Here is a 26,473-nt window from a genome sequence, read left to right as displayed (position 1 = left end):
CTTCTGCCTTACCATCGTGCTCTTCACAGCGTACTAGACCGAAAACCTATTTGTGCAACAAATTCCTTCTCATTACAATAAGTGGCAACATTGCCTGCTGAGGGCAAGAATAAGAGCTGCTCATTACCAGATCTAAGATTAAATTAAGCGTCTGAAAGAGAAAAACTACAAAGTGGAGAAAGTAATACACTATGTTCAAAAAGATCCATTCTATTTTTCACCCCAACTTCCACCGAAGAAATGTGACAGATGACATCCCGTACTGTGATGGCACCAGTTCTGCGGTGAGATTGATCCGCAGCACTTCTATGTACGTACTTGGAGGTGAGCAGGAAAAAGTTAGTGAACCACTAAAAAAATGCAAAAGCACAACCAGCATCGACTCTTGCTTCCAGCAAAAAGAGGAAGACAGGGACTGGATGTACTCTAAGACTCGGGACTGCTTGAAGTACTTACAGGACCTGTTAGCCTTGAGGAAAACGTATCTTGACAACATCAATAACTTGAAATCCATGCATATGGCTGCAGATTCCCTGATGTCCACAAAATCATCCAAAACTGGAAAGAAATCCTTTCTTCCACTTCCTTCCAAAGACTTTTCTAAGGTAATTCCAGAGAACTTTTGTCATGTGCTTGGTCTTAAGCCATGAAGAAATTAGCTATGCTGTTTTTCTGCTTTATTGGTCTCAGTCACTTGTGTTTTTACTGTTACATGATTTGAAATCCTGTTAAATATCTTATGTTTCTTTTTGAGTAGTGTGAAATTAAGTATGAATGGCTGCTCATGGAAAGAACTGTCTATATCTTTCTGAAGGGAGAGAAAATAGGAGAAGGGAAGAGGTATGGAAGTATGGGAGGTATCTGAAAATGTGCTGTGAAAGAGCAAACTGTTCTCTGGGTACTCTGACAGGCTACTTAAGTGCCTCAGAATTCTCCACTATGGTAATTTATAGCTGTTAAAGACTGACAAGCACAGTAATCCCTAAGTTTACCAGCAGCCTTTTTATTGGCATAAAATTACTTCCACAAAATTCATTGCAACAAATAGGATTTTTTTCTGACTGGTCAGAGAGCTTGCCAGTGCTATGTTTAACATCAGTGCAAGCTCTCCTGATAGCCTGTAGGGCATGAGGAATTCTTAAGAGTTCCTTTCTCTGTTAATTAATAGGTTTGCTTCTAACTTTGAGAGAGTATAATTCTTCACCTTTTACTGTAATGATGCAACAAAAATAAAACTGAAATGTCATCTTTGATGCAGATTATTTCTTTGTATGTCCTAGAGAGAAAAGCACTGCAAAGCTTCCTCCTGGATGCAGTTTATGGACTGCATATCACTAGACAGTGTAGTCATTAATATGACTATAGACTTGATTCAGTGAGGAAAAAGGAAAGGATTGCAGCAAGTGGGGTGATCTGTTTGTGTAACATGACCACAAAAATGACTTCAACAGCAGCCTCACAGGTTACCCATTGCATTCTTCAAACTGGATACTAACAGGGATGGTGGGAAGGAGGGATGTATGGCTGATTTACTGATTAGGCCAGGTAGACTTTACTTAAAAAAGTTGTTGCCGCATTTAGATGTTCTGTCACAGCGAAATGTCAGTGGTTGAAGCTGAGCTCTGTTGTAGGCATTGTTTAACCAAAAGACAAGGCTCATGTGTTTAAGGATAGGTATCATATCTTTTAATTAATACCTATTCAGTCAGTGTGAATTTTTCATTTGGTTTTATTAGGCTTTATGTCACCTTCTTAATGCTTTGAATGGTGACTCTCAGAAGGCAGAAATAGTGGTAAGGAACAGTATTCAGCTCAGTGGGCTGGGATAGATTTTATAAAGAAATTGGTATTTAGGGCAAGAAAAATATCTAAAGAGAATGCCTGAAATATAGGAGAGTGACCTAGTGGTGCAAAATGCCAGGAGATGGATCTCAATGCTATGGATACAGTCTGTGAACTGACTTTGTGCACTGTTGCACAAAGATTGGCTTGAGGCAGGGGAGATTTACAGCGTGCCAGTTCCCTGATGAGCTGAGTGGTGATGTAACAGAGCAGTACATGACTTACTGTGAGCCAGATGGGAAAAAATGAGTGCAAGAAGATGCTAAAATCGTGGACTGGGAGTCTGGAGGATAGATGCTGCACAGCTAGTCTTCATGAAGGGTTGTGAATTTCTGAGATTTGCCACTGCAAATACCACTTAAAAAAATGCCAAAAGCTTAACTTAGGTTTGGCAAACTAGTCAATTTTTCACAGTCTGAGTGCTAAGAGTGCTGCCATCTGATTGTGGCAAGCTAGCTCTTGTGTATGAACAGCCCTGGTACTGGCCGGCAAGCAAATTCCATGGGCTGTCCCCTCAGCAGCAGGCAAGAACATCAGCATGATACACCACACATATGAGTCAGTTATTCTTGCTGACACAATTGGCAGGGTCACAGCCACACAGGCTTTGCAAAAGTTAGGAAGAAGTCAAGAAGACTTCTAGAATAGCCAGAATACTCTGCTTCCTAACTACAAATTTTATGTTTGTCTTATCACCAGGCTTAAATGGTTTTATCCCTAACTACCCATTTGTGTTAAATTACCTGTCAGTGGAAATTCACTTCTTTTTCCTACTTGCTCTGTGATTAATATGAAGGTATTTTGTCCAGACAACTCTGTCCTCATGGGAGGCTTAATCCAAAGACCCCTGGGATCTGGACTACAGGCTGACTGTGAATTCAAAATCTGCCACTTGAGTCTAGTGAAAGAAAAGAATAGAGAGGTGTGTCAGTTGCTGGAAGTACATAGGCATTTCTTTAAAACACCTTTTACCCAATAAGGGGTTAGTCACAATAGCAGTTACTATTTTCAGTAGATGTGTGGTAGAAGCTATCTTTCATCACTTCTGAGGATGTCAATCAACCCAAAATGTCAGAAGTGGAGTAAGCTACCTCATCTCTTTGCCTGCACAGAAAAGAGAGTAAGCTGGTCTTTTGGAGATGTGATACAACGTGTATCCTTTGCTTGCATATTTGAAACCCAAGGTGGCAATTTTTGGACTTGGTTTTACTGCCAGGCAATAGACCTAGCTTGGATCAGCAGGGAAAATAAATGGACCTCATTAGGTAGAGCCTGGCAGGAAGTATTCATCCCATATGGACCTACAAAACTGTTAATCAAGACTCTGTGACTGCTTCAGCATTTATATATTCCTGTGGGAATTATCACAATGTTGAATGACTCATATTTTAGCAACACAGTCCTTTTCCATTTCAAAAAGACTTCGGCAATTTAAATCTGGATTCATTCCACCTAACCTAGGCATTTTAATAAGATGCTTAAATTAGTAACCAAGTTACCCCACAATCCCTCTGCATCTAACAGAAAGAGTTGCCTGCAGAGGAGAATTCAGCCCACCTAAGGCCTGACTCATCTTCTGAAAGAAGTGGAGCCCAACATTAATTATAGAAGGAACCCTGCATGACTACATTTCTAATGTATTTCTTTTTAGGTACCTACTGCTAAGGCAGAATAAATTTGGTCACAAAGCCTAGCTGTAATTAATGGCCTGATATGGGAATTCGGAGGGATTTTATAGCACCTGGTTAGCAGCGCCCAAGTAGAAGATGTTTGGTATTGAGCATGTAAGATATATGTTTGTTAGGCTGCTGCCCTGGTTTCTTACAAGACTACAAACTAATCTGGACCTGTGTCCTTTTCTGACAGCTTGAATTATGGGATCAAATTCAGTTTCTGCCGATTCCTAATACAGTTTGTTTATTAAGAAGTCATTGTGCTCAACCTTCAGCTAACTCCTTTCCCCCTCCATTTGCTCAACAGGCATCCATGGAGAGACGAGGGCCACAGTCCGGTTCAGATGTAGGAGAAGCAATAGCTTTCTTTGACTCAGTTATTGCAAACCTGGATTCAGACAGATGGTGGAGAGTTCCTGATGTGGATCTGCCAAATGTGGATGTTGATTTTGATGGTGCAGTATAAACCAGCCAAAATATGATTATTTTTGGTGTGCAGAGAGTAGGGGGAGGAGTGGCATTGTATGATCATGTTTGTTTATTTAAAGGACAGAATTTTACTTCCCAAATATAGGACCATTATATGCAGTATGTGAAACTACATAAGACATTGCTTGTTCCCTGTTGAAAAGGAGCAAATATTTTTTGTGACATGTGGCTGTTACATGAGCAAATATAGTATGTGTAGCTGAAATAGTGCTTGCCTTCTCCTCGGGGCTGAATTTCATTGAATTCCAACCTTGTATCTCTATGCTGAGATGTCTTTGGAGGAGAGAAATAAAAAAAATTAAGATAATTTCTTTCCTAATCTGATTTTAATTTTTCTCATTGATAAATGGCTGGATGTTTTCTCTCCAGCCAACAAAAACCCAAGCCATTTAGAATTTAGGTTAAATAACAGTATGTTTACATCCAAAAGAATGGGCTAGCCCAAGTAAAATGAAAATGTGCCCACCTGAGATCGTCATCTATCCTGAATAATCAGTGGAGAGAAAAAGATATTTCACTCCTTTGTCTTAGGCTAAGGTGGATATCTGAAATAGATTGGATTAATTGTGCTCTAAAAGTGTGTACAAAGAGACTAGCTCTGACGTACGTATTTACACTGCAGGTGTTGAAATACTAGATAAGATGAATCCCATCCCAAGCAACATCCTGCAGTGAAAACAGGTTGGTTTCTCAGCGTTAGCTCTAGGAAGGACCCAGCAGGCAACCTGTTCTCTCACTGTGCATGTAGAAATATCACTAGCAAACTGTTAATGCCAGATTTTCTTCTGTATTTCAGTTGCTACCAGCACAAGTGAACACAGTTTACATTCAAACTGGATCCTTCGTGCTCCCCGGCGATACTCACAAGATACTGCCCAGTCAGCAAAGGCTGCAAACCAGTCTCAAAGAAACAGCCAGAGAAGAACAACTGGTTCTAGGAAGAGGTTGGAAAGGCATCCCATGTACTTGCCCAAAGCTGTGGAAGGGGCATACAGCACTTTAAAATTTAAGCCCAAAACGCGTAAGAAAGAATATTGAAAGAATATTTGCTCTTCAGTTGAAAATAGAATACATGAAATAGGGCATGTAAGACTCAGGTTTTTTACCTCTGACCCAGCTCTTACACTCCAGAAGTGACATGTACAGTCACTGAAGGTTCTTTGTGTAGGACATATTTTAAGCCATGGCTACTCAAACATTGGGCTCATATGAGGGTTTAACTCATTGAGTTCATTCTGCCTAACACTACTGCTTTGTCATTCATTCAGCTTAGGGAGGAACTCCAACTTGACAAGCCTTTTTTCTAGTGCTGTTAGTGAAAGCAATGATTCAGAGATTGCCTGGTGCAATAGTTTTTCTTCTGACTCCAGTACTGCAAAGTGATTCAAACAATTCAGCTAATACATTGGAGATTTTTGCACAAGTGTTTCCAATGTCAGAACAGTGAAACAGAATTTCCTCCTTTTTTTTTTTGGTTTTGAAAATTTGTGTGTGCCATCATTGACTCTGTGATCTTGGAGTACAGCAGCACTGAGGTACAAGCAGGCTGTGGTGCAAGCAAAAAAACCTGCAGTGAAGGAATCGACATTAGAAACAGGTCTTTTGAGGAACAAAACTCCAGTGTATTCTGAAGAAAACAAGCTGTCTTGTACTCTGCTGCTATTGGGAATGGTTTTGTCCTGGAATACAACATCAAGGGACTCACTGCATGCAAAAATTTATACTTTTTTTTTTTTTATACGGTTACACTACCTGTTAGTTTTCATCTATTTTAATGCCCAGCTGCTGAATCGAGGCATCCTCATGTACACTAGAAAAGCTTAATGTCTTGGAGAAGAACACTTTGTCAATGAACTGGAGCAAAGGTTGCTGTCAAGGGCAGAAGGCAATTTGCAGACAAGTACACTGCATCAGCATTAGATTATACCCAGTATTTGCAGTTCTGCTACTACATCATTAAAGACTACATCTTAGGAAGAACACAGCATAGGAGTGTTCTTCTCCAGACTCTTTCATCTTAGAGGTGATATGCCCTGTGTGTGATACTTGGAATGGATTAAGACTCATACTCTGTCTGTTTTACTGCTGTACAGCGATGTAAAAATGCATGGAAAGGGACAAGGAGCTAGGACCTTGTGGAAATACTAGCCTATGGCACTTCAGATAGGGCAACAGAGTTTGTACTACAACCATGAGTCACATCCCCTGGCTCATGCTTTGTCTTAAGAATCCTCTAAGATGGTTGGGATCAAGCCTTTGCTTACCCTGATTTTTTATATCTGGTTTTCAAATTATGGTTCACTATGACAGGAGGATGATGGCAGCACTGGTATGACCAGCTGGTGATTCACTAGTGATTTCTTGTTTCTGTGTCCAGTAGTTTCTGTGTCCACAGGCTTGGATAAATTTCTTAGGGCACTAGCCATCAATATAACCCATCTGATGCATCATAACCTCCACAGATCTTGTGCCCACCACAGAGAACATTTGGCAGGTGGCAATTCTTGTTGATTTGTGTGCCTGGTCTTTGGGGCCAAGTTATTCAAGCAGCATTTCTACCACAAGGCTGTCAGATCTCACTGATCTAGGACACTTTCTGTCATGAGATAAGACAGTGCCAAAAAACCCCCAGATGTTCCTTCATTCAGAGCTGATATCTCCTGTTCGATTAAAGCATTTTGTTTCTATCTCTAGTGGTGCTCATGAAGGAGAGGGAGGAATTGTCTCTGTAGCACTTCAATTCCAGAGATGCTTTTCCCACTCTTTGTCTAGTCTGTACCTCCTCCGTCCTGTTCTGACTGGCCTGAACTGAACGTCATAACTGTCATTAAAACTTTTCTGACTTTGGCATATGATCATTTATGGACAAAACCTGCATGTTTTTGGTAACTGTGTCACCCTAAAACCCCTCTCTAAGTAGAATCACACACTGAAGTTGCTGATTAACATTTTTCGTGAGTGTCTTTTTTGCTACTAGAACCTGCAACATGGATGGATGCTGACAGAAAACCTCAGCACCTTTTTGAGATACTTTAAGAGAATTAGGCATGTGCATAATTAAATACTGATGAAAGAAGAAGAAAAGGATTCCAGCAGTCTTTGACCCTGGTCTGTGATTTGTGTTCATAGTGCCAAGGTTTTACTCATGGAAGTAGTAGATCTTTTTGCTGTTGGTTAAGAAAGCACTGTGATGTGCAGAACCAGACTGCTTCAGCATGTGTGACTTCTGGTCTGTCCTTATAGAACAGAGTATTTCTGGTCATCTGCTGTGACAGAGGGTAAGGGTCCCCCTGCCGTCCAGCACACAAACTCCAGTGTGAAATATATGTTTGCTTTTATGAGTAAGAGATGGGGGGAGATATTTGTAATTTATGTTTGTATTCTGTGATTTTTTTCCCCCTTTTCTTAACACTCAATTCAAATCTGTTATCATCTTAGGAAATTTTAATTAAGCAAGTAAAATAAAGCAGTTTTTCTCTGAGAACCTTTTCTACCCCCTGTCCCATAAATGCAGACATCTTCCTTCTCCTAGCGTATTAGCCCCTGGGAGCTCCTCACTAGACATGGCTTAGCTCCAACAGAGCTGTGGAGAACTGCCCTAGCAACTTAGGGCACTCTCTGGGGAAACAGGAGCTGAGGGTTCAAGCCCAGAAGCTGCGTGTTGTGCTACCTGCAAGCACAGGGCAGTTGAGGAGAAAAAGGGCAGGAGAGCAGAAAGGGAAGAAGCGTTTCCATCCCCAGTGTTAGCTATCTCCTCAGAGAAGGATTAAGTGTGGATGGCAGCACACTCTGTATTACCCTGACACAGAACCGTGACCTTTTCTAACACCAATTCACTCCAGGCAGCTGTCTGCAGTTTCCAGGAGCAGTTGGTTGCCCTACAAAGGTGCTTCTCAGCTGCTTTGAATTATTCCACTAATGCCTTTGGAGGCAGACCTCTCTGTACAGACATTAAAGGGACTCTTTTGGTCTTGCGTAGGCCTCTAAATGATTTTGCTGCAATACGCAGTTATTTTCAGGCATTGCAATGCTGAAATGAAGCACCTACTATAGGTGCTCTGACAATGCAAATCCTACTGAAGAATTATTCATGACCAGCAGAGCTCTGCATGACCTAGATCCCTTGCAGAGATAATTAGTGAGCTCTTTCAGTCATGCCCCCAGGCCCTCATAATGAAGTGCATCAACCAGGAGCTCTATCGATCAAGGCCGCTGTGTACTAGTGTTCCCCAGCACTGATCCCCAAAAGGTCTGTCCCAGAGTGCATTGGATTAATAGGCAGGATCTTTAGGAGAGCACTTCTTATTTTGTCATTTCAAATCCAGCTCAGGTGAAGTATTGCAATATTTGAAGTTCCTTTAGCTCATGGCATTTGTGAGCACTAGCCCAGATGGGGCTCTGGCTATTAATTTCCGTGCTGTCACATCCACAGCAGTCCATGAGAAACTAAAGAGACTGTATGTCTCTTACACCAGTAAGCGGAGAGAGATGGAGTCTCTTGAAGAGATTATGTCCTGGGGAATTAAAAATTTTTTGTCCTTTTGTGTTCAGCAACTTCATGTAATCACGTTGCACCTAAGTGAGCTGAAATTGAAAGTGTCTTTGGGAGAAACAGAAGAAATGCAGGCAGCTAATGGAAAGTTGGCAGCCACACAAGATGTACGCTCTGGTTTGAATCTTCCAGTGCCGTAAAGTTACAATGAAGGCAGAAGGTGTCAGCACTACATTAAGTAATGCGGGAACTCCTCCAAGGTGCACAGCAAAGATAGTTACCTGCTACTCTGGATTGAATGGGGTGTATGAAAAATATTAGATTAGCACCTAGTGGATGTCTTCAAAATTTTCACAGCTGTAGGCCTAATTTGCTTGGGCAAATTCAGGAGAGAATCTTTTCTGGTTTTGTGGTGGAACAGGTCCACAAGTTGATGAAAGCAGTATAAAGCTGGCCATTCACAGCAGGCTGTGTTTAGAGGGTTTCTGCCACCTTTTGGGTCTATAGGTCTGAGCTATGCCCATGATAAAGGTGAACCAAGTTGCATCAAGTCAGTGGAATGGCTCTTGACTTATCTTGAATTTAATGTCTAGAAAAATATGTTGTTCTGAAAGAATTTGAAGGAAAATCCAAACATATGAGCCCAGCTGCTTTAGACCAGCCTGAGAAGCAGAGAGTAGAGTCTGTTACTTGAATAGCAACAGTTTAGTGCATGGTAAAACGTTTTCTACTAGCAAGCTTGTCACATTAAGAAAATATCCATCTTTTTAAAGGCAAGACCAGGCAACATCACCTGAATGGCTCAGTGATTATGACACCCTGAATCCTTTCAGAAGCTGAGGCGACCTATTTAGAGAAAATACAAAAAGAACTTAGGGAATTCCACTCTTTGATTAAAATGAGACTAAGAAGGGAGCAAGACCTCACCAAGAATCCTATGGCCCCTTCTAGAGAAGCACTGCAAGTACCACTAAGGCGAAATGTGTGATTAAGCAGAGAACTTTCACTGCTAGGTACTGAGTACTGTTGCTTAGAGCAACAGCTCTCGAAGGAGATTTCTAGAAAGATAGCTAAAATTGCCTCTTGGCCACACGGTGGCAGTTCATTCCTAGCTATTCTGCAGCTCTCCTATTTCTCTGATTCTCCTACTTCTCCAATCAGCAAGAGAACTACAGATGAAAGGGAAAGGGAAATGTTTTGTCCTGCCTCATCAACAGACGGTCAGTGTGCGTATCTGTTATTCACTTCTAGGCTCCTTAATTCACAAGAATTTGTTTGGCAGTTTCCTATTAACATTAGCTCTTTAAATGAGTTTATTCTTCCAGAGAGATTATTTCGTTAGGAAATAAATAACCATGACATCATAGGAGACACTGAGACCTCAGTAAATCATGTCTGAGATGCTGACCACTTACCTCTGACTGTGTCTGGAAACAAATGGACTGGGTATTGCCAGAAACAATGCACTCAGGCACAGAAAACATCAAGATGGATTAAAAATAATAAACAGAGGCTTTGAAGATTCAGAAGTTCAGTCTTGAGGTAGGCCTGAGCTCAGAGTTTCTGACCTGATTCTCAAGTTCCTTCCAAGGCCCAGGAGAAAAACTATATGAGGTTTCCAGCTTCTTGGGGCCTGTAATGCTGTTATTCCAGAATTTGCTAATCCAAGCAGCTCAGTTAGTTAAAAGCCAACCTGCTCCTGCCTCAACTGCTCCTGTGTCTTCCAAGGGGATGTTTATATTTGGTGCATGCGTGCTAAACTTTTAAACTTCTTTTGCTTTGTTTTTATGCAAAAATACTCATTTACAGGAAAAAAAAGCACATATATCTGCACTGGTTATGACTACACATCAGCAATGGGAGCTTTCTTTGATTCAGATGGCTGTAAGGTTCCAAAGTGTTCAGATTAATGAGGTTCCCTGCATTAAGGTGGCCCAGGTATAACATCAGCATTGGGACTGCTCACACACAGGCCCTTAGTCTGGGTATGCTGGTGGTTTGATGCATGACACTGCATCCTTTTAAACTTTTAAATACAGTGCCACATCCTTTAAATACAGTGCCACTGCCTCCAGCTACTTGTTTGGGGAACAGCAAAGGGAGAAGGGGATTGATCAACAATTAAATGCCCTGTGCTCTTCCTAATTTGGAGCTAGTTTTAGTACAACTTCACTGTAGTGAACTGATTAATCTCATTCTTACATTTCAATAGCTTCACTTTTCAGTTTCAATACAGAATTAATTTTTGCTTCCCCCCCATCCCTTAACTCAATGATATGGGTCTTTGCTGTGCCAGGAAAGTGATCAGTTCAATGGAAGGACTCCAGTGTGAGCAGAGATGACCTGTCATTACATCTGCATAAACTGAAGTGAATATACTCAGGGCAAGATTTGGAGTATTTCTTAGTGGGATTTTCAAAAGGCAAGTAACTAGCATCAGTGGGAGTTAGGGGACTCTGACAATTACACTGGTGCCTGGCTGCTCTTGGAAATGATGGTTTTGAGCCAAGCTTGAGCAAACACAGCTCCAATTCTAGGAATCCAATTAGGCTTACAAGAAGCTCAGAATTAGCTTGGTCTGTCTGCCTCTAAGCCTGCTATCTTTAAGCCCTCAAGTGGCGTAATTCTGAAAGAAAGAATCGTCCCACACCTTTGTCAGATTTCTGCAGCCTTTGCTGCTCTCTTCCTGCAAAGCTGTTGGCTGTTAATGATGCTTCCATGTAACCTGGGCCCTAAAGGTTTGTTGATAATGTTCCTGGAAGTGCAATTACTCAGAAAAAACAGACTTTCTATGAATTCTGTGTGAATATGAGAAATGCTTCTGCTTATATATTCATAAAAGTATGTCCAAGGGCTCTTGCAAAAGTACCCCTCTGCCAGGGCATACTTGCACGTGGCAACATGGCATTTTCCACAGACAAGCTATTATGGCAACGTCCTACCTCACTTCCCATACCTCAGGAGAATGTTTCAAACTTGTTCTAACCTGAAGCGAGATATGAAAAATCACAATCTGATATTCTCTGCTATGGTAGACCTGGAGCTCATCAGTTGACTGGAGGAAGCTGAAAGGAAACAAAAGACAGGATCTTGTGGGATGTGTCCCTGCCCATGGCAGGGGGGTTGGAACTAGATGATCTTTATGGTCCCTTTCAATTCAAACTATTCTATGATTCTACGATTCTAAGAAATGAAATAATTTATGAGACATCCCAGGATGAAGAGATTCTGTGCAAGAACTGCCTTTTAAAACACAGCATTTGGTCTTTCTACTTCTCATATGTTGTGCCAGAACAGCAACAACCAGAACCAGTGTGGTTGCTACAAAGAGCTGAGAGCACCTGTCTTGCAGAAGCTGCGAGCAGGCAGCCAAACCATGGTAAGCTTCTTTCAGTATTACTGTTTAAGATGAAAATATGCCATGAGAGAGCACTTTAAAAAAATCAATAGCAAGCTTTGTAAGTCAGGTTTAAATGCCAATCAATTGCTTTGTAGTTTTCCCAAACAAAATAGTTGCCTTTCATTCAAGTTTGATATGAGAGCCATTAGTTTCCCCTCTTTATTCTGTCAATAGTTAGCCATATTGGTTCTAAAAAGGTTCAAATTACCCAGAGATGATTTTATTGTAACTGCTTTTAATTACACTCTGGCTTTAAAATTTACAATGTTTTCTTTATGGAAAGTTGAATTAGTGATGTGAAGAATTTAGGACTGGCGGTCAAAATCAGCAGAGCTATTAAAAAGCCAAATGTACACAAAAAATGAAGGGCATTGTTGTTTTTTTTAGAGGCTTGCCATTACATTTTAACTAACAATCCAAGAGCTCTGTTTTCACCCTTTTATTCCGTGAGTTATAATATGTTAATGTTTCTCTCCCTTTAGTACAAACTTATCAATTCCTGTCTGAAATCCCTTATTATGGAGAACTTTGGTATAAAGACCTGGAAAAAGCCCTCAAATATTTTATCCTCTAGCACAGAAGTACTAGTTTTGGATGTGGACTTTTGTAATAGGGCCAAAGGAGGTTAAAATCTGATTATGTGGTGAGGAGGATTATCAATAAGATTGGGACACCACCACCAGCCCCCTGCCCCGGCTCTGCATTTCACCGTTATAGTTGATTCTGAGCAGCCTGTGCCAGAGTTCTATGCTGAGTCATATCCCCATAGAATTTGAGTGTCTTTTGCTCAGTGTAAATGGAGAAAAACTTGGAAGACGTAAAGATATCCCACATTGGTGGTGACAGATGCATTTGTCTGTGAGGCTAATAATGCCTTTACCTGTTGCCAGGTTTGCGTTCACCCTCTGGGATTTCATTTGTTGCGTATCATAAACCAGACATGTTCATCTGGATCATCTTCTTTGCCAACTGCATTAGAAAGTGGCAAATGGCTGACAGAGATGCTCCTGGCTCAGTAGTAACTCATCCTCCCTCTCTTGAGTGGAGGAAGGCCATGAACACGAAACATACTAAATGCTGATGAAGTCTGTTGACTGGAAGGGCTCCCTGAAGTGAAGAGGTCCTTGTGCAAATAAGCCTGCATTGTGGCATGGGCTGGGAAAAACTTCATCAAGGGATACTCATGCAACTGGCCTGCGCAGAGCCCTGTTTCATTGACAGGAAGGATGATTTCATTAACAGACCACAGAAAGTACATTTATAGCTCAAAAAACCCTCACAAAGTTCACAGCATGTTATTAACCAAGCCCATTACTCTCTGGGCATGCTCTTATTCAGCAGAAATTTTAAATAACAGGCACATGGCAATGGACATCCTAGAAATGCCGGTACTTATGGAAAAATGCGTAGTGAGCTTTCTCACTAGTAGTTTTTGAAACAAGAGTTTCAGCAGCTGCTAGATGGTTTGCATGGCACACAGCTCTGCTCCTCAGGAAAGAATTTCCATCCCAATCTGCATTGCTTGCCTTAATTATTAATATGAAGACTAAACATAGACAGATGGCAAAATAAACTCTGTTAGGTTGGTGTGAATTTGAAGTTCCTTCCACCAGCATAACTGGGAGCAGATATTGAGCCAAAGCATATAGAAAGCTCTTGATGTAAGTCTGAGATTGTTTGCACAAAAAAGATCTGAGTGTCAAATACTTGGCCTCTGGGGCCCGTGTGTCAAACCAGAGTCGATGGTGACATTTGTAGAGATTTTCCGTCTCTCTTCAGCATGCACAAACATGCTTAGGTTGGGCCTCACACTCATTTTTTGTCTGGATCTGGCAGCTTGCTTTATATGCTGAGCTGAGAGTAGTTTTGTCTTTCAGATATTTACTTGTGTTGTGCCAGCAAGCGTGCCAGAAATATTCAGGCTGTTCTGCCTGTGCTCTGGTTTTCTGTTCTCAGCCTCTGAAATGGGTTTGCACACAGTGTGTTTTATTCCTCCTTTTCCCCTCAGTACAACTGTATTTCTCCAGTAGTGCTTTATTGCAGTAATGTCAGGAGAACAGGGAGAAAAATGTAATGATAGACATAGCCAAAATACAAGAGGAGGCAGAGAAAGAGGACTGACTGATATAAGCATATTCTATTAGATATAAAGAAACGTGTGCAAGTGAACTCTTCTGGACAGGATATAAGGGCTTCATGTTTAACCTGTATAATTCTGGCTGAGGTGACTCTTACCAGCTAAAGACTTACTGCATCTAGTATAAATCATACCTCAGCTCCTTGTGCACTTACCAGAGGCTTCCAGCCCTTCATACAGGCTACTCATCTCAGGGGCAGGATGGGTAGGATGAATAACCTTCCGAAAATGCATTTCTTTCACAGTCTATAAAAGGACCTTAGGCAATTAGCTCTGGTTACATGCACGTCTTCTAGGAATCCAAAGATAGGTGAAATGAATTGCAAATAATTTTCTTTTTTTTTGTAACATGTATGATAACTTAGAGCATTGTACCATTCACCCTGCCTGCTACCTAGAGCTGCTCAAATCCAATGCTCTTGATCATAAGTGGAAAGTAGTAATGTTCTTAAGCACACTGTGGATAGCCTGAATATACCTCTGTCCCTTTCTCTGCAATTTTTATACTGCTTTGATGACACTTACAGGGCCATCAGAAAAGGACTGTAAATTAGATCAACCTCAGTAGCTGCACTGGGAAGGTATCTGAATTTACTACTGACTGCTTTATGCCACTAGTGTCTCAGATCTAGAAAGCAATTATCACGGGACCTGTCTCCATCTGCCTTCACTAGGTAGGTAAGAGTGACATTTAATGTAAGGAAGAGCACTGAGAGATGAGTATTCAATCCCAAATATTCCCTGTGCAGAGGGAAATATTATTTATCATAACACAGTGGTATAGGTCAAGGTTTTCCAAAACTTCTAGGGATTTTAGGTATTCTGCTTAAGTTACCTGATGATCAGGTCCTTCAAAATATTTCAAACTGGGCATCCAAACCCTACTTTTGAGACCTTGGTGTTAACTGTACCTCTATACTCATGCCATCTTTCTTTCCTTCTCAGAGTTTCCCTTCTCCCACTGGGCCAGAGGCCCTTTATTATGCAAGCTTTTTTATAGTATCTGGTACACCAGCCCAGGGGTTTGTCTGGGCCCTCTGGAAACTACTCAAGTGTAGAACATGCAGAAGGATGCAGGCTACTTGCATGCTCTGCGAATGATCGTTTGTGGACTTCTGCCTAGTTTTCTTATCTAGAGCATCCATGGATCTTCTTTATCAACATGTGAGAAGAAGGCAGTTCTACACTGGGTTGAAAATGTTTACAATAAACAAATATAAAGGGATAAAGCTCTCTAAAAATATAAGGCTAAAGTAATACATTTTCTTTTCCCACATGGCTTTTTTTTTCCCACTTGAGAGCTTTTTTTTTTTTAGGAACCCCTGCATGCCTCCTGCACTCCCTTCAGCCCGCCAGTCTGAAGACCTCTTGGCAGGGATTGATTCAATATCTTTCTTGTTCCTTGGAAACTGCTTTTATAATATCAAGAAATTTAGAGAATGCTGAGATCTCTTTTCTGGTTCTCCTGTGCTTATTCGTATCACTGGCAGGATTATTTTCCGAGGTAATGAGCTTGGATGATTTTTCCTGTATGCTACCTGAAGTCATCATCCTCTGTGTTCTTCAGAATCCAGGCAGGAATCAAAAATACCCTCACGACCTATGCTGTGTACGATGATGTTATTGATTTGAGAAGTTTGTGGCACACTAAGTAAAGCATTTTGCTACTCATCTATGGCTTAGAGAGCACTGACATCTGTCACAGTGGCTCCTGGCAGACCTCGCTGCCGTACCAAGATGTCAGACTGTGGCAGATCTGCTTGTAACTTTTCTCATAGGGCAAAAGGAAATTATTTCCCATCCCAGGGCAAGCCCTTTGAGGGTATGTGCTGTAGAAAACAGGGTCTTTCACCTGCATTTGGCAAAAGGAGAGGCAAAGGGTGTGTCTTTGTACTCTACTTCTGCTCACTGCCGTTGCATTATACTACATCCCAGGCCTTTCTCTTATGTCAAAGGGGCACTTCTAGCTGGCTAGATCTAATCAGTCTTCTTACATTTAGGCCTCAATGAACATCAGCACTCCTGTGCAAAACAGCGGTGACATGTAGCCCCCATTTGGGTCCAGACTGTAGACAATGTAGATGCTTAATTTCCAGTTGTCCATATGTCAGTGTCCACATGAAAGTTAGAGGTCTAAGTTCCCATAAAGGAAAATGGAGATCTAGTCAAAGGATCAAATGGGGTCTGCAGTTATTCAGCTGACCAGAACTGAATAACTCCACAGGCTTTGTTCACTCATTCATAAGGGGAAAGCATTACCAATGTTGTCTATCTGGATTCCAGTAAGGCCTTTGACATGGTTCGCCATGACGCTGCTCTCTCTGCTTTGGAGAGATATGGATTTGATGAGTGGACTGTTCAGTAGAAGAGGAATTGGTTGGATGGTTGTGTTCAGAGGGTAGTAATCACCAGCTCAGTGCCTTGATGGAGATCAGTGACAAGAGATGTCCCTCAGGGATCTGTATTGGGACCAGTACTGATTAATAACTTTATCAGTGACAAAGACGGTGGGATTGAGTGCACCTTCAGCAAGTTTGCAGATGACACCAAGATGAGTGGTGCGGTTGACACACCAGAGGGATGGGCTACCATTCAGAGGGACCTGGACAAGCTTGAGAAGTGGGCCCATGTGATCCTTGTGAGATTCAGCAAGATCAAGAGCAAGGTCATACAGATTGCTGAGGGCAACCTTGGATATCAATACATGCTGGGATGAAGGAATTGATAACAGCCCTGAAGAGAAGGACTTGAGGGTACTGGTGGATGAAAAGCTGGACATGAGCTGGCAATGTGTGCTCATAGTCCAAAAGGCCAGTGGTATCCTGAGCTGCATCAAAAGAAGCGTGGCCATCAGGCTGAGGGTGACAATTCTGCCCCTCTACTCTGCTCTGGTGAGGCTCCACTTGTAGTACTGTGTCCACATCTAGAGTCTTTGGCATGGTAAAGACATGGACCTGTTGTTCAGAGGAAGCCGAGAGAGTTGGGGCTCAGCATGGAGCGGAGAAGGTTTCAGAGAGACCTTATTGCAGCCTTGCAGTACTTAGAGGAGGCTTATAAGAAAGATGCAGACAAACATTTCAGCAGGGGCTGTTGTGATTGGAGAAGGGGTAATGGCTTTAAACTAAAAGAGGATAGACTAGATATGAAAGATAATTTTTTATACAATGAATGTGGTGAAACACTGGAAAGGGTTGCCCAAAGAAGTGAAAAACACGAGGTCAGATTGGACAAAGCTCTGAGCAACCTGATCCAGTTGAAGATGTCCCAGGTCATTGCAAGGGGGTTGGACTAGATGACCTTCACATGTCCCTTCCAAATTAAACTATTCATGATACTGTGGTCTTGGTTGATGTTTAAGAACTATCCATTAGCAAAGAGACAACATTGGTTGTTCGTTTGAAGGTCAAGATTTATTTTCTGTACATATGCATGTATTACTGTGAGTATCACTTTGTTGTGGGCAGTGGTAATCGTAATAGAAATTAATGGCTGCAGTTCTTAGTCTTATGGCTTTAAGTTGATCATTTCCAAATAGCTGTGGTTATGCAGCTGGTGCCTATATGCAGTGACAGATACTCTATAAATACCATAGACAGAAAATAATTGAGATACCATTTAAAGTGTCATATGAATATTGTATTTTTGGGTTTATAATTTTATGTTGGGTGTGGAAGACATAACTTGCTTTCCCAGCTTTTAGTAATATAATTATATAATTGCCTGGTGTTTCCATTTCAGAAAGACACCTGTTTTCTTGCAATTCTCCCCGCCCTCCCAATACAGGCACCCAGAAGCTTCACAGTTTGAATAGTTCTTACTCTGGATTAAATTCTGAGCCAGATGTTGAATTCAGTTCTTCTGGTGTAAATCTGGAATCGTTATGCTTTGACTAAAATTCTTCAAGATTACAAAGTTACAGGAACATAAATCATTATTAAATCTGATTATAATTGTCCTTTATATGCCATACTTTATATCAAATGGTCCTGTTGATGAGCTAAGGAATAGCAGAAATACAGGATAAACCAGAGGGAGAAAAGATGTTTCATTAATAAACTTTAAAATATTGGCCACAATATTCAGCTGTGGCTGCTTTCGAATCAGGTAACCCAGAGCCAGTCGTCAGAATTCTTCAACAGTGAAGTGACAATGGAAATTGTTAATCAAGAAGTGGAGTGTAAAGGGGGATATGAGCTTGTGCTGCATCAAGTTTAACAGCCCAAAGAGGAAAACAAGAATGGACATAAATTCAGAAAATGGAGCTTTCCATAAAGATGAGGTGCATTCAATTGTTCAGAGAAATGAGGAAAATTGCTTACAATTTTCTCTGCCACTTTGGAGATTTTTTTAATCTACCAGAAATATGTTAGAGATAACACACATTACAGACTTGAAGTTTAAAGAGGGGTGGAGATGGGTGAGTTGGATTGTGCTTTATCTTGCCATTCATGCAGGGCAATTGTCTGTGAGCTAAATCAAGCCAAGTGGCTGTATTTTATACAGGTGTAAATGACTGAAGGGTACTTCTCAAGAGTGATTCAGCTGTCATTTTTAGATGTCTATTTTCAGATGAGATGAATTGCACTGCAGAAATGCCATTTTCTTCTTATTGACCATAAAGGGAGCCTGGGATGACCAGCTCAGATAATGGGAAAGCATAACAAAAATGTGTAAGAGAGTATTTGAGAAAGAGTATATGAGCATGTAATGAAAGAATGCATCATCACTTTTTCACAGACTGAAGCAAAATGAATATTGCATGCAGCACTGCCATCTCATGTTTAGTAAATGCTTATCTTTCAGCCTTTGTGTTATCTGACTGTATCATATTAACACAGTCTACTAAGGTGATTCATGTTGTGCACAGGAACATGAGCACACTCACATATGTTCTTCTCTATGCCGTTCCCTAGACAGCACAAGATGAAGCTTCTCGGGAGACAAAGAACTGTTCACCTCATCGTGAAATTGAGGAAAGAAATCCTACTGGGATGTTTTGCAAAGTGTGTGAAATTAAGGCAAGGTGGGAGAACATCCTCTTTACCTCACATAGAAGGATCAGAATGAGCTATGGGTCTCAGCAGTACATTTTCCCATGAGGGAGACAGACTGCTGAATATAAATATTATAGGCAGTGAGTCACCAAAGATGATGTCATTGATTTATGCAAGGATTGCAGAGTTTGGATTTGGTGGGAGATGTTTTCTTATCTAAATGCATCGAGACCATGATATGCAATGAGTTTATTTTCTTCTGATTGTAGCAGACCTTTTGCTTGACTTTCATTTGTATGGGGGTGTTCGTTAGGTTATCTACTCAGGAAAAATATGTATTTTGGGTCTCCTTTTGTTTCTTTTGATAATTTTGTGTACATTTTTTCCTGAAAGGAGGTTAGTTTTGCAGCAGTTACATAATTGCTGCGGTTGCTTATACAACCAAAGGAGGAAACCAGAATTGTTTTCAGTTAGCTTTCCAGAGATGTGTCTGAAGTGAAAAAAATGCAACATAACTTTCATAGATGGTGTCAGATGGGACACTGATTTTTGGAAGGCTGATTAAGAGGAAGAAACTGTTCATTCTTTATCAGAATGACAACTCCTTAGATTTTAGACCTGGGCTGCTGATGGCCGTCCGCTACCATCATTAGTGTTTGTACACACACGCGTATATGTACACTAGCTAAAGACAGGGTCTCAGTTTTAAGGATTATGGATCTAGAACAAGAATAAATTCATATACAACCCACGGTTCAGTGGGGTTTTTGGACTATCTTTGGGTTGTTTTTGAACTCTCCCACTGGCAATTAGAAAATAACTGCACTTTGGTCAGCACTTTGGTCAGCCACAGAATTTCAATAGGCTGAGGCAGCCAAGTTATTGCCACTTCTACCAAGCCACATGAAATGCAGCCTTTGCTTTTCTGGGTTCATGAGACTATGTGTAAAGAAGAAAGTCATCTCACAAGTCACCAAGGTAGCCTCCAGCACCGTGCAAAGGAATTTTGTGTAGCAATAAAAAAAATACGACTGTTAGTATGAGCAGGGTCTTTTTCTGGCTGCATTTTCATAAAACTAGTTTTTCTAGACTTACTATACTCTCCATAAAACCATATTGTGGGTAGAAATTGGGCACTGGAGAGCAGTCTGAATATGATAAGTAAGGTTTTCTCACATTTCACTTCTATATTTACTTAGGAAAATTAAAATTCATTTGATTATTGCTAATATACATGGGACAGTACGTGGGTTGAGATAGGTAGATTTCATCTTGCTTTTATGGCTCTCTCTTGCTGCACCAGTATGAACTTATTGCTTTTACTTTGCTAAGGTTGCATTCGTTAAAAACAGGACAATGTACATGCACATTGTCACAAGAACTGGAAAAAAATATCACATTCAGAGTACTTCATGGAAATATTTCAAACTATTGCATTAGCTTATGTTTCTTTCCTTTAGAGAATAAAATAGCTAGCCACATTTTCAATTCATTCTTTTGATGAAAGGTGGTAAAAAAATACATTTCTCCAGGCAAAGTAAAATGAAGTTTCACTGAAATAGTTCAGATTTTCTAGAAAATCTGAAAACAAAACTGTTTTCTATTTTCCCATTAAATTCATCCTATGGAAAAGTTTGGCAAATTTCTGCAAATCAGTTTTGTGAAAATATTTTGTTTTGCAGAAAATAAAAATGTTCTTAATTAATTGACAGATGCTCTGGGATCAGTTTATTATGGATATATAAGGCTTCTGAAGCCTCATCAGCCATTACAATGATGACAACCCCATTCTTGTTCCTAACTGTTTCTTTTTTGAAACATCTTGTCCATCTTTATGTGAAGATGACAATTGTTTGTTAAAATGTCTGGAAAACCTTGCAAGTGTCTCTAGTTTGGCTCCATGAAACAAGTTCTGCTTTTGTTTTGAGCTGGGACTAGAGATGATGGGTTACAGCAAGGGTGGGTTAAGTTTCCTAGCAAGTCTTTTGGGTAGACAGAGCTCTTCCTAGACTGCTAGTTATGGTTTTCTCCTATTCCGTGGCCAGATGCAGCAGCCAAATTCATAGGGGAGCTGATTGCATTCAGGGCATGGAAACAAAGAGAGAGCATAGTATTGCCAATGAATGAGATAGAGCTGTCTCTGTGGAGCAGTGTGATGCACAGGAGGCTTTACTCAGTTCATAGAATCATAGAATCATAGAATCATAGAATCATAGAATCATAGAATCATAGAATCACAGAACCATAGAATCATAGAATGGTTTGGGTTGGAAGGGACTTTAAAGATCATGTAATTTCATACTGCTGCCATGGACAGGGACACCTTCCACTAGATCAGGTTGCTCAAAGCCTTATCCAACCTGGCCTTGAACACCTCCAGGGATGGGGCATCTGCTATTTCTCTGTGCAATAAGTTCCACTTTTTCTTCCTGATATCTAATCTAAATCTCCCCTCTTTCAAATTAAAACCATTATCCCTCACTCTATCACTACACTCCGTCCTGAATAGTCCCTCCTCATTTTTCCTCTGGGTCTTCTTTAAGTACTGGAAGGCTGCTATAAGGTTTCCCCAGAGCCTTCTCTTCTCTAAGCTAAACAAACCCAACTCTCCAAGCCTGTCCTTGTATGGGAGGTGTTCTAGCCCTTTGACAATCTTTGTGGCTCTCTGGACTCTCTAAGTTGTTTATACTAGTCTATTATTGTAGGTTTCTTTCCCAAATGTCTTAGTCTTAGATGTGTCTAAAAAATACTTAGTGTTGCTAGATCATGTTGTTTCTATTACAGACTAATCTATGGCTTGGAAGTTGTAAAGGAGAAAAATGCATACACTGGTAGTGTCATTGGCCTATGTTTTTGTTTAAACAAAGGATGATCTAGATGGAGACTGTGTAATGCGTGATGTACTTGTGCTCCACCAAGCTCTGCGCCTTGGCATAACTAGAGAAGCTGACATTGTGCCTTGTGATGTGACAACAAAACTTATCTTGATGAACCAGTGGCACCTAGCAGAAATGGAGCTTTCAAACTAGCTGGAAAGGAAAAGGAGCTTAGGATCTTTTCAAAGAATTTGGAGGCAGAAAAGACCGAGAACTTGCTGTATGCCATGCTGCCAAAACGCATCAACTTAAAGAAGCTTAAGGAATCAGCTTAAGGTGGATGCAGGTGCTGCAGGTTCTTTTCTTTCCTTCTGCTCATGATTTTTCTAGTATATATGATCTTAAACTTTGCAACTCCCTTTGTAACAGTGTGTTTACCAGAGCAGTCCCAAGGTATCCTTTTTCTCTACATGATGAATTACAACACCCAGAGCATATAAGCATCATCAGGGACTCTTACATGTATGATGATGGGGAACAGATGGCTGCACATGAAGAACAGGCCTTGCCTGGGAACACCAGCTCTGAGTTGCATCATAAATTCATGCCTGAACCCTGCTTATACAAAGCTTTTCACAAGAGAACTCTGTTACAAAGCAGTAGAAGTAGTTCATAGCAGGAAAGCAGGGCGTTTGTGGCATGGGTATTGCTTTGTTCTCAGTCTGGGATACACCAACTCTGCAAAGTACCATCCAACACTTGCTGAACAAAAGCTTTTTAGCTCCTCCAGTCAGATGTGTCTTTACTTAGTACACATGATATTCTGCCCACTTTGCCTGTGCTTACTTGTATTAGAACTATGAGCTTCAAACCTTGACTGCACAAAATGGTGACCACTAATTTGGTGTAACCTACAAATTTATGCCTTTAATTCTTCTCTGAAAATGGGAGTTCAGAGAGATTCTCTGATTACAACTAAACAGGCAAGTACAAGAGTCCTCTTAAATTCGTGGGTGCAGATCTAGATCCTCCCCATTCTCAACTCTACAATGCACTCCTCACCCCACGCCAACTCACTGCTTTCCCTAGGCAGAAAAAATCACTGAGTGTGAATGGAGATGAGTTATTTTGTTAGCAGGTCCCCAGCTTGTCAGTTCATGACTCCGCAGCACGCTTCCACTGCGCAGGATACAAATTTCCTTTGGTCTCATCCTGCTGTTTACCACTAGGTCTGCTCTGTGGCTCTTGGCACTCGAGCTTCAGAAAAGTTCTGTCTGAAGAATTGATTTTTTAAACAGATGCAATATAGAGAGGTCTCAAATTCTGCCAGTGTGGCAAAGGATATTAGCTTACTTAGGCTTGGAACTCAATAGAAATTAGGGAGCTCCCTGCTTGCAGGGAGCTTTCCTTCAGCTATAAAACCAATTAATAGGATTTTGGCAAGTTACAAAAATCTGTTGTCACAGTCTATTACTGGCTTAGTCAAATAAGAATAGAAATCTTTATGAAGAAATGTACATCTAAGAGCCAACTTGTTCCTCAGGAGAATTTGATCTCTGCACAGTACTCTTCAGTGATGTTGTGACATTCACAAATACCTGCTCTGCCTATGAGCCCAAATGGTGAAAATATTGAATTCAATATATTCCAAGTTTGATTGACTAGGCAATATCCATAGAGCTTATAAAGTACGTGTTTCTATTATTTCTTTCTTTAGGTTTTTTTTGTGTATGTGTGTGTGGTTTTGTTTGTTTGATTGATTGTTTTGTTTTTATGATGAGCTTTTTTTCTGTCTAACCAAACTGAACCTGTGGTAGGAAATGAAACTGGATCAAGATCAATGCATCCTTATGAGTAAGAAATCAAGCAAAAGAGATAGAAAATATGCATGGATGAGCAACGAATGTCTAGAAAAAATTCAAATGGAAGAAGGAAGTTTATAGAATGTGGAAAAAAAGACTGGCCACTTAAAATGTACATAGGAACTCTGTCAGAGTATGCAGGGATGCAACAAGGGAGGGTAAGGAGCACTTGAAATTAAGTCTGGCAAGGGACATTAAGGACAAGAAGGGCTTCTTCAAGCACATGAGCAGCAAAAGGAAGACTAAGGAAAATTTGGGCCCACTGTTAAATGAGGTGGGTGCCCTGGCAACAGAGGATACAGAAAAGGCAGAATTTTTGAATGTCTTCTTTGATTCAGTCTTTACTGCTAAGGCCAGCCCTTAGGAATTCTGGACTCTGGAGGAAAGAGAGAAAGTCTGGAGAAAGGAAGGCTTGCCCATGGTCGAGGAGTGTCAGATTAGAGATCATTTAGGCGAACTGAACACACACAAATCCATGGGCCCTGATGGGATGCATCACATGAGTGCTGAGAGAACTGGCAGATCATAGAATCATAGAATAACCAGGTTGGAAGAGACCCACCAGATCATCGAGTCCAACCATTCCTATCAAACACTAAACCATGCCCCTTAGCACCTCGTCCACCCGTGCCTTAAACACCTCCAGGGAAGGTGAATCAACCACCTCCCTGGGCAGCCTGTTCCAGTGCCCAATGACCCTTTCTGTGAAGAATTTTTTCCTAATGTCCAGCCTAAATCTCCCCTGGTGGAGCTTGAGGCCATTCCCTCTTGTCCTGTCCCCTGTCACTTGGGAGAAGAGGCCAGCTCCTTCCTCTCTACAACCTCCTTTCAGGTAGTTGTAGAGAGCAATGAGGTCTCCCCTCAGCCTCCTCTTCTCCAGGCTAAACAACCCCAGCGCTCTCTGTCGCTCCTCGTAAGATGTTATTGCTAAGCTGCTCTCCATTATCTTTGAAAGGTCATGGAGAACAGGAGAGGTGTCTGAGGACTGAGAAAAGCCAGTGTCACTCCAGTCTTCAAAAAGGGCGAGGGGGACTGAGGAAACTACAGGCCGGTCAGCCTCACCTCTGCCTCTGGAAAGGTGATGGAACAGCTCATTCTTGATGTCACCTCTAAGCATCTGGAGGAAAAGAAGGTTATTCAGACTGGCCAACATGGATTCACTGAGGGAAAATCATACATGACCAATCTGATAGCCTTCTGTGATGGTATAACTGGCTGGGTAGGTGGGGGGAGAACAGTGTATGGTCCCTACTTTGACTTTAGCAAGTCTTTTGATATCCTCAGATGTAAGGTTAGGAAGTGAGGGTTAAACAAATAAACAGTGATGTGGATTGAGAACTGGCTGGATGAAGAACTTGGAGGGTTGTAACCAGTGGTGCAGCCTAGTTGGAGGCCTGTAGCTAGCAGTGTCCCCAGGGTTCAGTACTGTGACCAGTCTTGTTCAATATACTCATCGATGACCTGGACTAGGGTACACAGAGTACTCTTAGGATGTTTGCTGAAGATACCAAACTGAATTAAGTTCAACAAAGGCAAGTATAGTGTCCTGCACCTAGGGAGGAATAATCCCATGCACCAGGACAGTTTAGGGACTGACGAGATGGAAAGCAGCTCTGTGGAGAAGAACCTGGAGGTCCTGGTGGACAACAAGCTAACTATTACCCAGCAATGTGCCCTTGTAGCCTAGAAGGCCAATGGTATCCTGGGGTGCATAAGGAAAAGTGCGGCCAGCAGGTCAAGGGAGGTTATTCTCATCCTCTGCTCTGCCCTGATGAGGTTCCATGTGGAGTGTTTTGTCCCGTTCTGGGCTCCACAGTTTAAGAAAGACAAGAAACTAGTTAAGAGAGTATACTGGAGGGCTCCAAAGATGTTTAGGGGGCAGGAGAATCTCTTTTGTGAGACAAGTCTGAGGCCTGGGTCTGTTTAAGCTGGAGAAGACTGAGAGGGGTCCTTATCAGTGTTTATAAATATCTAAAGAGTGGGTGTCAAGAGGATGGGGGCAGACTTTTTCAGTGGTACCACATGAAAGGACAAGGGGCAATGAATACAAACTGGAACACAGGAAGTTCCACCTGAACATGAGGAAAAGTTTCTTTACTGTGAGAGTGACAGAGCGCTGGAACAGGCTGTCCAGAAATGCTGTGGAATCTTCTTCTCTGGAGATACTAAAAACCTGGCTGGACACGTTCCTTTGCACCCTGCTCCAGGTGAAACTGCTTTAGCAGGAGGTTTGACTGGATAATCTCCAGAGGTCCCTTCTAACCTTGACCATTCTGTGGTTCTGTGAAAATTTAGGGTGACAGGGTTTCTTCAGAACTTCAACTATCCATTCTTGTAAATTGGCACTCTCACTCCTTTCAGTGGCTTGAGATCAGAATTTAGAGATCTTTTCAATTTCCCTTTCATTCATCCATATAAAGAAACCCTAAAGTAAAAATTTGTCACTGGGCAATCTTTGAAATTATTAAAAAAATATTTTCTTATCCATGATATGTGTCAATATTTATCTTTTCAATGGGTGAATATCCATGTCTTCAATGGAAATGGAAGCACTTAAGACCTCATAAGATGGGGCCATTCCACATCTATGGGAGCTTTTCCACCGACTTCAGTGAGCTGCAGGGACCGGGCATTTTACAGCTGTAGAATTTCCCACTGTTAAGTTGAAGAACCAAGAGATGAATACACGGTGGCTGGATGTGTTTCAGTCCCATCACTAGCCATGCACTAAGAGTAGTTATTTTGCATTGATATGGGATTTGTATCCC

The 26,473-nt window shown here is 41.3% G+C and overlaps 1 protein-coding gene across 1 annotated transcript; it reads left to right on the top strand.

The window, feature by feature from the left end:
- The first annotated feature begins 177 nt into the window (after positions 1 to 177).
- On the top strand, positions 178 to 6,567 carry C1H13orf42 (chromosome 1 C13orf42 homolog). The gene is made up of 3 exons (XM_069881875.1): positions 178 to 605; positions 3,823 to 3,970; positions 4,801 to 6,567. The coding sequence occupies exons 1-3, from the start codon at positions 192 to 194 to the stop codon at positions 5,040 to 5,042; spliced, it is 804 nt and encodes a 267-aa protein (XP_069737976.1). The 5' UTR covers positions 178 to 191; the 3' UTR covers positions 5,043 to 6,567.
- Positions 6,568 to 26,473: the final 19,906 nt, after the last annotated feature.

This window comes from Phaenicophaeus curvirostris, chromosome 1 (genome assembly GCF_032191515.1).
Source record: "Phaenicophaeus curvirostris isolate KB17595 chromosome 1, BPBGC_Pcur_1.0, whole genome shotgun sequence".
NCBI classification, from domain to species: domain Eukaryota; kingdom Metazoa; phylum Chordata; class Aves; order Cuculiformes; family Cuculidae; genus Phaenicophaeus; species Phaenicophaeus curvirostris.
The sequence above is the reverse complement of the archived record's forward strand: the minus strand, read 5'-3'. Positions and strand labels throughout refer to the sequence as shown.